Genomic DNA, 12591 nt, shown 5'->3' with positions numbered 1-12591 from the left:
TTATATTTAATTTTCTGCTTGAACAAATGTAACATTCTGCTTTTTAGAAATGATTGAACACATTTTATGAAATCATTTTATTCTTGTTGTCCAGTGCCCGGAGCGCCGCCCAGAAAGGTGGAGGCGGACGCCGTCAACGCCACGGCGGTCCGCGTGAGCTGGAAGCCGCCGCTGTCCATCAGGCAGAATGGCCACGTGCGAGGCTACCAGATCGTCTACTCCAGGATGGAACGAGGCGACCCTCATGGCCAGCCCCTCATCATGGACGTCGCCCACCCCGACGCTCAGGTACACCGACCGTCCTCGCTTGCTTTCACTTTCCAGGCAGAAACTATTGGGAAAATGTTGGAGGTTGGACAAAAGGGTTCAGACATCAACAGCAAGTGAAGAAAATGTGAAGCTCATCCAAAGTATAGGGACATTCACAGAGAATGGAAAGTCAAAAGAAGTGCAGAGGAGTTTGGACATTTTCTAAATATGCACACAGGAAGACACAATTAATCTTTTGTTGGGGCAAGTGGAAGTAATGGACATCGATCTTGCCACAAAACACACGCAAGCCAAATGAAACAGAAGAAAAGAAAAGAAAGCAAAGACGCTCCAAGTCAAGTCACACCAAGAAAAGTCACCCTGGAAACAAACCGTGTGCAAAAAACTAGAGGATGAACTCGGACTTTCCCACTCTCCTTTTTCTTTTTTGGCAAAGCCGATAAGAATCAGCCTGCATGAGGGTAATGGAACGTGGCCTGGGGGTGCCAGGAGGATGAGGAGGACGAAGAGCGGGACACGCACAGACGTGTCCGACGCGCAACTGAATGATCTGACTCATCTCATTTTTGTCTGAGGGCACGCAGCGCGTCTCCTCTGAGACGTCCTCGTTGAAAACAAATAGCATGATTACAGAAAAGAGTCAGGAAATCATCTCATGCTCATGCGGTGTGAAATATCACACCTGGAATTTCCCTCGGGATTCATCAAGCATCTAATCTAGACAGCTAGCTAGCTAGCCAATTAGCTAGCTATCTATACATCTATCGAGTTAGCTAACTAACTATCTATCTCGAAAGCTAGCTCGCTTTTTCTTAAATCTTAGTAGGACCTGTCATCATACAGTTATTTCTGCCTAAAATTGGTCAATATTTGATGATTAAATCAGCATGAGTAGAATAGAATTACAATTTTATGGTCTTTTTTTATTTCGATAGCTATATATCTATCGAGCTAGCTAACTAGCTATCTACCTCGAAAGCTAGCTAGCTAGCTATATATCTATCGAGCTAGCTAACTAGCTATCTATCTCGAAAGCTAGCTAGCTAGCTATATATCTATCGAGCTAGCTAACTAGCTATCTATCTCGAAAGCTAGCTAGCTAGCTAACTAGCTATCTATCTCGAAAGCTACCTAGCTAGCTAGCTATATATTTATCGAGCTAGCTAACTAGCTATCTATCGCGAAAGCTAGCTAGCTAGCTATATATCTATCGAGCTAGCTAACTAGCTATCTATCTCGAAAGCTAGCTAGCTAGCCATCCATTAACTCGACCATGTTCGAGCGAGACAGAAATATACGTGAATAAACTGGTCATTATACAATTCATTTGAATCGTTTCACGTGATCTCAGGATCTTTCTGCGCTCGCTTTTGTTTGGACACGCCAAGTGGCGACGCTTCGGTCACGTGAACAGTTTGTTTTGTTTTTGGGAGCTAGAGCGACCAGCTTGATGGCGACCGATCTTATCTGATCACTCCACGCTCATGCTCCGCCGCCATCTTCATTCGCGCCGGCGCATCACTGCGTTAAAGGTTCACGCGGTCAGTCGTGACTCGGATTCCATTTGTCTGACGACATTCTAGGTCACGTCATGTACATGAGTATAAACATGTCAGTCATTAATGGTTGGACGTGATGTCACGTGGTCGTTTTGAAGATTAATTAATGAATACGTTTGAGTTAATTGAGCGATTTTATTGAAGAAACAAATACTTCCAACTGAATGCAACATAGGACTCTTGAGCATGTAAACGCTTCTTGGGCCGCAGGCGATCCACGCGCCACACTTCATTGCCGATTATTCGCGGCGAAATCCATTTGTTGTGCGCTAATGTTTATTAGCACTTTGGGCTCAGGTGCGGCTAGCCCTGCACTGTAACGCCGAGTGGATGCGGTGCGTGTGTGTAAAGCCAAGTGGAAATCTACGCGTTGCCTTTGATCAGCGTCATTGTCAGCACCAGCGGAGCCAGGGGGCGCCACTAAACTTATCAGGCTGAGGCCGTGAGACAGGTCCCCGGAGACACACCCACGGCAGGCGCGCGGCTTTCATCGCAACGCCTTGGATTTTGCGGCTCGCCGCGATGAGACGGGAGCGCTGCAAATCGGCTGCGACGCTCCTCCAGGTGAACAAAACAAAACTCGGCCAAGACCACCGGCGGAACGTTCTGCTCCAGCGCCGGCTGCCATCTTAGTGTGACCTCACCTGCCTCCTCTTTCAACGCACCTGCATTCACTGGACCTCAAATGCCAAACAAACAACAAATGAATCCTTTTTTTCTTCAGAGTTGATGTCTGGATGTTGCTCACGCCGTACAGACAACATTTCTCTGACAATGTCGTTCATCTGCCTGGTGGCTAAACAGCTCTTCCACTTCCCGCTGGTGTCCAGGGATGTTAATTGATTAAAAAAAAAAAAGTGCTTTCAACTACATTATTGATTCGATTTTTTTTTTCAAAGTGTTCACTTCCTTTGCCGACAGGAAGCCATCTTGACAGGCCTGCTGCCGGAGACCAGCTACTCACTGACGGTGGCGGCCTACACCACCAAAGGAGACGGCGCCCACAGCAAGGCCCGGATGGTCACCACCACGGGGGCAGGTGCGTTGCGCACCGAGGGATATTATCGCCGTGACCTCGTACGTACTCCCAAGTGGCAAAAACTCCGGTGTTCTCCGAGCTTCAGAAATCTAAACAACAACAAAAAAAAATACACTTTTTGTATATTTGGTGGTAAATTGTTTCATTCCACTTTGGTGCTAGTCCACTCCCTTTCCTGCCACCTGGAAGTATTGTGATTATTTACGAAATTTAAAATAAACCGTACGTTCTCATGAATATCGAGGGTCCTTGGATTTCATTTCCAGTACCGGGCAAGCCCACCATGATGATCAGCACGACCATCGGCAACACGGCGCTGATCCAATGGCAGCCGCCCAAGGAGATGGCGGGCGAGCACGTGGGCTACCGTCTGCAGTACAAGCGGGCCGAAGAGGACGCCTTCGCCGTCAGAGACTTCCACAAAACCGACGACCACTTCACCGTCACCGGCCTCCACAAGGGGGCCACGTACATCTTCAAACTGTGCGCCAAGAACCGAGCGGGCAACGGCGAAGAGTACGTGAAGGAAATCAGCACTCCCGAGGACCTTCCCGCCAGCTACCCTCTCAACTTGAGCGTGGTGGGCCTGAGCGCCACGGGCACCCAACTGGCCTGGGAGCCGCCCGCGCTAGCTGAGCGTAACGGGAAGATCGTCAAGTACGTGGTGGTGTACCGCGACATCAACAGCCACAACGAGAGCTCCGAAGCCACCGCGGAAACGCGCATGAGCCTGAACGGTCTACGGCCGGACACCACCTACGACATCCGGGTGCAGGCCTTCACCGCAAAGGGCGGCGGACCGCTCAGCCCCAGCATACAGAGCAGGACTATGTCTACCGCCATGCCCGGTCAGCTCCAAAAACAGCAAAATGGACTTAGCGCCTTGAACTTTTGTCCAATGAAAACAAATGATCGATCCTTCCGTTTTTTGCGTCAGTGTTCACCAAGAACTTTGGCGTGAAGGCAGTGACGAAAACGTCCGTGCTGCTGACCTGGGATGTTCCTGAGATCTTTGAGTCCGAGGTGCCTCTCAAGGTAGGCTCCCCCGCAAAGCGTACGCTCACAGGAATGAGAACGTCATAGTGGTCACGACGTCGTCTCCGGCAGATCCTCTACAACCAGCAGAGCGTGGAGGTACGCGGCCAACACAAGAGGAAGCTCATTACGCAGCTCACGCCCGACACCGAATACTCCTTTGTGCTCATGAGCCGCGGGAACAGCGCCGGTGGCCTCCAACAGCAGGTCTCCATCCGGACCGCTCCCGATCTACTCCTGGACAAACCTTCAGAGTATCCTCAGGATGTGGAGGAGGGCGGGAAAGTCATGCTGCGGCTGCCCGGTGTCCCGCAGGGATCCCCCTTCAGGTCTGTGTTTTTCTGGTTTACAGTACGTTATGTCGATTATGTATCTATGTTCCAAATGCACGCTAGAATGGAGGTTACAAATGGACTGTGCACAACAGGTGGTTCTACGTCGTGGTGGTTCCGGTCACCCCGGCATCCCTGAAGTGGGAGAACCCTGACGATATGGATCTCCAAGCGGTGAGCGTGACCCCCTGTTTTGTTTTCGCTTGCTGTGCCAAAAACGTGATGAAGTACTGTGGTCCTAAAGGTGCTTAAAGGCTCAATATTTGACTTAGATGTGGTGCGGGTAATGTCAGAAGGTGAATTACCAACGTATGACAATTAAAACAATAGCATTATGTTGGTAGCTAGCTTTAGCTTTTAGCTGGTAACCATGGTTTGTTATACATGCCCTCAAGGTTCATGAAGGCTCATAACTTGCTCTAAACATTTGTCGACGCGGGAGCCTCTCAACCATAGTAAAGTTGTTTTTCCATCTTCCATGCAGCTCCTGCAAGGTGAATATGACGCCCGAAGGAAGAGGAGGCAACCCGAGAGCAACTTCCTGCAGCCGTACGTGGCGGCCAGGCTGGACTCGCTTCCCGAGGTTTTCACGCTGGGTGACGGCCACGACTACCACGGCTTCCGCAACAAGGAGTTGCCGGGGCAACAGCAGTACCGATGCTTCGTGCTGGCCGAGCTGACGGAACGCGAGTCTGTAAGAGTCTCCATTTTGGAACCACGTGGCTGTGCTAGCTTGGCTAAATGTTAGCATCTTTTTAACTGCGCGAAAAAAACAAAAACAAAATACGGACGGCAACAAGTGTGGGCAGAAAACAAGATCAGACAAGAACGTAAAATGTGAAATAGTCTTCCTTGTTGCGCAGCTCCATGCTAAATGTTAGCATTTGATATCTGGCCCATTTGCAGCAGAGAACGCTGGTGGCCAGTCCATTTTCGGAAGCCATCCTGGTGAAGCTCCACAGCGGGATGGTCCGCCACTCGGAGGACCCCGAGATGCTTTGGGTGATGGGACCCGTGCTGGCCGTCATCCTCATCGTCATCATCGTCATCGCCATTCTTCTCTTCAAGAGGTGAGCGGCGGCGCGTAGCACACCGCTGCGTCGCAGTTAGCGTCAAGGTTTTGGCGCTTGAATGTTACGTGCTTGACCTTTGAACTGATTCTCTTGTCTCTCTGGACGCAGCAAACAAGAAAGGTGAGCGAGCGCTTCTTTTTACAACCTTCTCGTACTCTTGTGAATACGGTTCTTACTTTATTCAGTGCTTCCTTTTCAATGTTACTTTTGGAAATGCTAATTTATCGGTGCTTACCTTTTCAATGCTACGTGACGCAATGCTACTCTTTGGAATGCTACTTTGTCGCTGCTAATCTTCCACTGCTATTTTATTCATACGTTACACAATGCCACGACGACTTCATTCAAAGGCAGAGCTACTTTACTCGATGCTCCTGAATTCACTGCTCTTGGTCTCTTTCCACCAGGAAGCGAACGTCTCCGTCGTCCAAAGACGAGCACATGGCAGGCGTGAAGGACTCGCTGCTGGCCCACTCGTCCGACCCCGTGGAGATGAGGAGGCTCAACTGTCAGACGCAAGGTGCGCACACACTGACGAGCTGCTGTGTGTTGATAAAACGATTTCCAAATCTCACCTCACCGGCCCGCTGAACCCTTTTGTGACGTTTTCCCCTCCTTCCAACAGGTGGCAGCACCCTCAGTTGTCCAACCACACCAAGTTAGTTGTCATTCTTTTCACACCTGTCACTTGAGACCTCAGCAAAATTGGATTTGGGGGGGGGGGGGGGGGCTTCCGATTCACTAATCACTAATAAGGGTTTTTATGTTATACTAAAGATCAGCTATAGGTGTCAAACTGAAGGCCCGGGGGCCAGATCCGGGCCCGCCACATCAGTTTTTAGGGACCACTCAAGCATATTATGTGTGAATTTTTTCCTTTATATTTTGTGGAAAATCTGGACGAAAATAGCATTTTTTTTACTTGACGTTTTACAGATATTATAAGCATGTTCTTCCATCACATCGTAAATGTAGTTCATGAATGTCTCGGGCCAGCTTTGTGTCAATGTATTTGTTTATGTTGTGTGTGTGTGTGTGTGTTTCCGCTGTCAGCTCCGGTCTTTTCCTCATCATATGTGTTATCCCTCCACTAGGAATGAGACAACATCCTCCCATTGCCGCTTGCGACCTGGCCGACCACATCGATCGACTCAAGGCCAACGACGGCCTGCGTTTCTCGCAGGAGTACGAGGTAGTACGCACACACACACACACCTACACACACACTGTATCACATGGCGATTGCATTGTAATCGCCGTGAATCCAAAGAATTTCCCGACGGATGCGATTAACCAAGGCGACGTTGGCATGCCTCCCTTCAGTCCATTGACCCCGGTCAGCAGTTCACATGGGAACATTCCAACATGGAAATCAACAAGCCAAAGAATCGCTACGCCAACGTCATCGCCTATGACCACACCCGAGTCCTCCTCACACCCGTGGACGGTGAGCCCCCGACCCACCTCGCGCTTTGCGGGTCCGACGCCGCTCGTTTGATTCCGACAGCGTCCTCTTGGCAGGAGTTCCCGGCAGCGACTACATCAACGCTAATTACGTGGATGGCTACAGGAAGCAGAACGCCTACATCGCCACGCAGGGACCGCTGCCCGAAACCCTCGGAGACTTCTGGAGGCTCGTGTGGGAGCAGCGCACCTCGACTGTTGTCATGATGACGCGCCTGGAGGAGAAGTCGCGGGTACGAACGTGACGAGGACGAGGAGGAGAAGGAGGAAGATGTTCACGTATGTATGTGTGTGTGTGTGTGTGTGTCTGCAGGTGAAGTGCGACCAGTACTGGCCCAGTCGTGGTACTGAAACCTACGGCATGATCCAGGTGACCATGTTGGACAGTGTGGAGTTGGCCACCTACAACATACGCACCTTCGCACTCTATAAGGTCAGGGTAATATATCATATTAGCATCAGATTGAATGTTATATTCAGCTAATGTCGCTAATTTACATTGTATTTAACATACTCGCGCACCTCTGCATACACCTCTCGTATACCATATAAGATATCCCTTTATTTGTCCCGCAATGGGGAAATTACACTCAGAATTTAGAAAGGTAAACGCTGGGTAGGGAGAGGGGGAAAAAAAAGTGTCGGAAACGAAAAATACAGTATGTCAATCATGTTTCATGTAGGGCGGCCCGGTAGTCCAGTGGTTAGCACGTCGGCTTCACAGTGCAGGGGTACCGGGTTCGATTCCAGCTCCGGCCTCCCTGTGTGGAGTTTGCATGTTCTCCCCGGGCCTGCGTGGGTTTTCTCCGGGTGCTCCGGTTTCCTCCCACATTCCAAAAACATTCGTGGCAGGCTGATTGGACGCTCTAAATTGTCCCTAGGTGTGAGTGTGTGTGCCCTGCGATTGGCTGGCAACCAATTCAGGGTGTCCCCCGCCTACTGCCCAAAGACAGCTGGGATAGGCTCCAGCACCCCCCGCGACCCTAGTGAGGATCAAGCGGCTCGGAAGATGAATGAATGAATGTTTCATGTATGTAGCTCTAATCCACAATAGCGACATCATATCTTCTGTCTGCATTTCTCTAATGTTGCATACAGTATTTACATCACGCTTCATATATGTGTCGTACCCTCGAATGTTGCGCAATGAACATCACCTTTGATATACGTTATCATATTGACATGATAGTTGACGGTCATCTTTAGAATGGTTCCAGCGAGAGGAGGGAAGTGCGCCAGTTCCAGTTCATGGCCTGGCCCGATCACGGAGTCCCTGAGTATCCCACCCCCACTCTAGCCTTCCTGCGCAGGGTTAAAGCCTGCAACCCCCCGGACGCCGGACCCATGGTGGTCCACTGCAGGTAAACATGCAAGAAAGCACAATGACGTACTTTAGCTCACATCACAAAGCGACGAAATGCATATTGGGACATTATAGCGTATCCGCGTCATTAGCCAAGGATGTAAAACACGCAAGGATTTTAGAAAGTTGTGCGCTGCGTGACGACTGTTGCTCAAACGTAATTAAGTGTCGCTCAAGCGATATTTAACGCAATGGGAGAAAGATAATATCGAACCCGGGGGCATCATAGCCCAACACGAGTGCACCATCATATTTTGTTACGCTATACAACATGCTAGCATAGCCTGATAGCGTGTGTTGACACCTTTCCAGCGCGGGGGTCGGACGCACGGGCTGCTTCATGGTGATCGACGCCATGCTGGAGCGCATGAAGCACGAGCATTCGGTGGACGTGTACGGACACGTCACCTGCATGAGGGCCCAGAGGAACTACATGGTCCAGACCGAGGACCAGTACGTCTTCATCCACGAGGCCCTGCTGGAGGCCGCCGTGTGCGGAAACACCGAGGTGGCCGCTCGCAACCTCTATGCTCACATACACAAGCTCAGCCACGTGCCTCCTGGGGAGACCGTCACCGCCATGGAGCTGGAGTTTAAGGTCGGTATCGCCTTATATTTGGATTGGACTGCCAGGCAGGTTTTGGGAGGTGTTAAATATCATCTTTCATTTATTATTCATGCAGATATTAGGTGAAATGTTAATACCCACATGTATGTGATTTTTTAAAAAAAGCTAAATGTTCCAAAATGTGGGCACTGTTAATAAGAATATTTGTTTAAATTCATTCATTCATTCATCTTCCGAGCCGCTTGATCCTCACTAGGGTCGCGGGGGGTGCTGGAGCCTATCCCAGCTGTCTTTGGGCAGTAGGCGGGGGACACCCTGAATCGGTTGCCAGCCAATCGCAGGGCACACAGAGACGAACAACCATCCACGCTCACACTCACACCTAGGGACAATTTAGAGTGTTCGATCAGCCTGCCATGCATGTTTTTGGAATGTGGGAGGAAACCGGAGCACCCGGAGAAAACCCACGCCGGCCCGGGAGAACAATTTAGAGCGTTCAATCAGCCTGCCACGCATGTTTTTGGAATGTGGGAGGAAACCGGAGCACCCGGAGAAAACCCACGCCGGCCCGGGAGAACAATTTAGAGCGTTCAATCAGCCTGCCATGCATGTTTTTGGAATGTGGGAGGAAACCGGAGCACCCGGAGAAAACCCACGCCGGCCCGGGAGAACAATTTAGAGCGTTCAATCAGCCTGCCACGCATGTTTTTGGAATGTGGGAGGAAACCGGAGCACCCGGAGAAAACCCACGCCGGCCCGGGAGAACAATTTAGAGCGTTCAATCAGCCTGCCATGCATGTTTTTGGAATGTGGGAGGAAACCGGAGCACCCGGAGAAAACCCACGCCGGCCCGGGAGAACAATTTAGAGCGTTCAATCAGCCTGCCACGCGTGTTTTTGGAATGTGGGAGGAAACCGGAGCACCCGGAGAAAAGCCACGCAGGCCCGGGGAGAACATGCAAACTCCACACAGGGAGGCCGGAGCTGGAATCGAACCCGGTACCTCTGCACTGTGAAGCCCACGTGCTAACCACTGGACTACCGGGCCGCCCTATTTGTTTAAATTGCATGTTATATTTATAAAATGTATCATCGTAGGAGTTTGCATGTTCTCCCCGGGCCTGCGTGGCTTTTCTCCGGGTGCTCCGGTTTCCTCCCACATTCCAAAAAAAAACATGCGTGGCAGGCTGATTGAACACTCTAAATTGTCCCTAGGTGTGAGTGTGAGTGCGAATGGTCGTTCGTTTCTGTGTGCCCTGCGATTGGCTGGCAACCGATTCAGGGTGTCCCCCGCCTACTGCCCGAAGACAGCTGGGATAGGCTCCAGCACCCCCCGCGACCCTAGTGAGGATCAAGCGGCTCGGAAGATGAATGAATGAATGAATGAATGTATCATCGTATGCGTGTGTGTGCATGTGTGTGTGTGTGTGTGTGTGTGTTTGCAGAAGTTGGCCAACTCCAAAGCACATACCTCACGTTTCATCAGCGCCAACCTGCCGTGCAACAAGTTCAAGAACCGCCTGGTGAACATCATGCCTTTCGAGTCCAGCCGCGTTTGTCTGCAGCCCATCAGAGGCATGGAGGGCTCCGACTACATCAACGCCAGCTTCATCGACGGATACAGGCCCGTCGTGCTCTTCGTGTGTTTCTACAGTGCCGCCTGGTGGCACTCTGCTGTAACTGCCTGGCTTTGCGTTGCTTTCTCCAGACTGCAGAGAGCCTACATCGCCACCCAGGGCCCCTTGGCCGAGACCACCGAGGACTTCTGGAGGATGCTGTGGGAGCACAACTCCACCATCGTCGTCATGCTCACCAAACTGCGCGAGATGGGACGGGTAAAACATGAATGGAGATTAACAGTGAAATATTGTACAGGGGAGTTTTTTTTAGGGGGGTGGCAGCGGATTGCTAAAAATTTTAATACTGTGATACCGCAATATTTTTGCTCAGTGTTTTCATACAGCCAGAATCTAATAACAACCTGTGGCTACCCTGCAGGAAAAGTGCCATCAGTACTGGCCCGCTGAGCGTTCAGCACGCTACCAGTACTTTGTAGTGGACCCCATGGCCGAGTACAACATGCCGCAATACATCCTAAGGGAGTTCAAAGTGACCGACGCCCGGGTAAGTGACGACCGATTCTTTGCCGTCTTTGCGCTAACTGCACCGCAAGTCGGTTATCAGCCCTCGTTTGTTCATCAGGACGGCCAGTCGAGGACCATCCGGCAGTTTCAGTTTAGCGACTGGCCCGAGCAGGGAGTTCCCAAAAACGGAGAAGGCTTCATCGACTTCATCGGACAAGTCCACAAAACTAAGGAGCAGTTTGGCCAAGACGGACCCATCGCTGTGCACTGCAGGTGGGTGTTTCCCCAATGGCGCTCCACTAACGCCCTTCGCAGCATTAAAAGACGCCGACTTGATCGCCACCAGTGCCGGTGTGGGGCGCAGCGGCGTGTTCATCACGCTGAGCATCGTCCTGGAGAGGATGAGGTACGAGGGCGTCGTCGACGTCTTCCACACGGTCAAGACCTTGAGGACTCAGCGGCCCGCCATGGTGCAGACAGAGGTAACCATTGTGTACTCGTTCCCCCCCCTCCATTACTGTATTGTCTGTGCGCATACTATTTGTTGATAAAGTCAACATAGATGCTATTTGTTAGCTCGTCTATGGCGTTTTGCATTGTGTGTTAGCATCAAGCCAATGGAAGGCAAAGTCATGCGGTGGTTTGAAATGCACAACGTTGACTTACTTTTTATTAACATTTAGATTGACTCTAAACTTCATCTGGGAGCAGCAAGAAATAACTTTTATGCCTTCAGGACCAGTACCAGCTGTGCTACCGGGCCGCTCTGGAGTACCTCGGAAGCTTTGACCACTATGCAACATAACGAGCACTCTTCTGCCAGCCATGCCGACTACGCTGCGACCGCAAGCGGTTGCCCTCGATTCTGGGCAGGAGGGACCGACTCCCAAAATCCTGGCGAACCCTCCCGGGTCTTCGTACACCCGTCGCCCCTTCGTTGAGCTTGTACAAATAATTTTTGATCACGTTTTAATCTTTTCACTTTCTATAAGCACTGCAGAGGACATGTCTTTTTCAACATGCGTATATTATGATCATGACTATTATTATTATGAAACTCACCTGCTGCTACTTTGGTTTTTTTTTCTACCATAGACATGATGATACTCTAATGTTACTTTTATTGTTTTTTTTTTTTTTTTTTTGGTGTGGGGTGTCATCACACCCTGATAATGGAGCACCACCGACGAATGGATCAAACGTTTTGGCTGGGAAATGCTCAACGGGATGTTGAGCCACAGCAAGTTTGGTTGCACTTCCTCTTATTCGTACGTGAGACGTGGCCTAATCGACAAGAAACAAGCCCTGAGATTTCAGGATTTTAGAAAGCTCCAATAATAAAACCGAGGATACTAAATGATGGGTCACTTCAAAGTTGGGAAAATATAATTTTTGAGGCTAAGTGACTTTCCGTGGGGGCGGGAGGGCAATGACAGGCCTCGGTCATCTATGGATGAGGCAGGATGCATTAAGTTCAATAAATCTCTATATATTTTATGTTGTTTCGCATATGTGATCTCTCTATTTTTAAATAAAAAATTATACAAATGAAAGGCCATGAAAATCTTGTTCAGACCCTTTATTCCATTTCACTTGTATGTACGTCTATTTATTCATGTATTAATTGACAGTATGTTGTCAGTGCCCAAATGCACTAGACATTGCATAGGACGCTACACACATTGCTGTATAGCTATCGTAACATCATACATTTGTCTAAATGTATGATGAAAAAGTTGAATGTAATCCAAATTATTATTTATAAAAATATATGTACACATAGATTTACCCAGTTAAGTGTGTTG

General features: G+C 49.8%; 1 protein-coding gene across 14 annotated transcripts in view; it reads left to right on the top strand.

Annotated features, from left to right (window-relative positions):
* The window catches only part of ptprfa (protein tyrosine phosphatase receptor type Fa), a 40972-nt gene extending 28622 nt beyond the window's left edge, over positions 1-12350 (top strand). For 7 of the 14 annotated variants that reach the window (XM_052073817.1, XM_052073812.1, XM_052073811.1 and 4 more), the window contains 23 exons: positions 95-288; positions 2751-2868; positions 3135-3716; positions 3806-3903; positions 3976-4232; positions 4331-4409; positions 4720-4929; positions 5142-5305; positions 5417-5428; positions 5716-5828; positions 5934-5966; positions 6403-6500; positions 6632-6755; positions 6830-7005; positions 7086-7205; positions 7979-8133; positions 8448-8733; positions 10148-10326; positions 10411-10537; positions 10701-10826; positions 10905-11059; positions 11133-11268; positions 11523-12350. In XM_052073817.1, coding sequence (XP_051929777.1) covers positions 95-288; positions 2751-2868; positions 3135-3716; positions 3806-3903; positions 3976-4232; positions 4331-4409; positions 4720-4929; positions 5142-5305; positions 5417-5428; positions 5716-5828; positions 5934-5966; positions 6403-6500; positions 6632-6755; positions 6830-7005; positions 7086-7205; positions 7979-8133; positions 8448-8733; positions 10148-10326; positions 10411-10537; positions 10701-10826; positions 10905-11059; positions 11133-11268; positions 11523-11591 — 3611 coding nt within the window. In that variant the 3' untranslated portion in view covers positions 11592-12350. The remainder of the gene's footprint in view (positions 1-94; positions 289-2750; positions 2869-3134; positions 3717-3805; positions 3904-3975; positions 4233-4330; positions 4410-4719; positions 4930-5141; positions 5306-5416; positions 5429-5715; positions 5829-5933; positions 5967-6402; positions 6501-6631; positions 6756-6829; positions 7006-7085; positions 7206-7978; positions 8134-8447; positions 8734-10147; positions 10327-10410; positions 10538-10700; positions 10827-10904; positions 11060-11132; positions 11269-11522) is intronic. The other 7 variants (XM_052073820.1, XM_052073813.1, XM_052073819.1 and 4 more) reach the window with 3 other exon arrangements.
* The last annotated feature ends 241 nt before the right edge of the window (positions 12351-12591 follow it).

The sequence above is a fragment of the Hippocampus zosterae genome, chromosome 8, assembly GCF_025434085.1.
Source record: "Hippocampus zosterae strain Florida chromosome 8, ASM2543408v3, whole genome shotgun sequence".
Classification (NCBI taxonomy): Eukaryota; Metazoa; Chordata; class Actinopteri; order Syngnathiformes; family Syngnathidae; genus Hippocampus; species Hippocampus zosterae.
The sequence above is the reverse complement of the archived record's forward strand: the minus strand, read 5'-3'. Positions and strand labels throughout refer to the sequence as shown.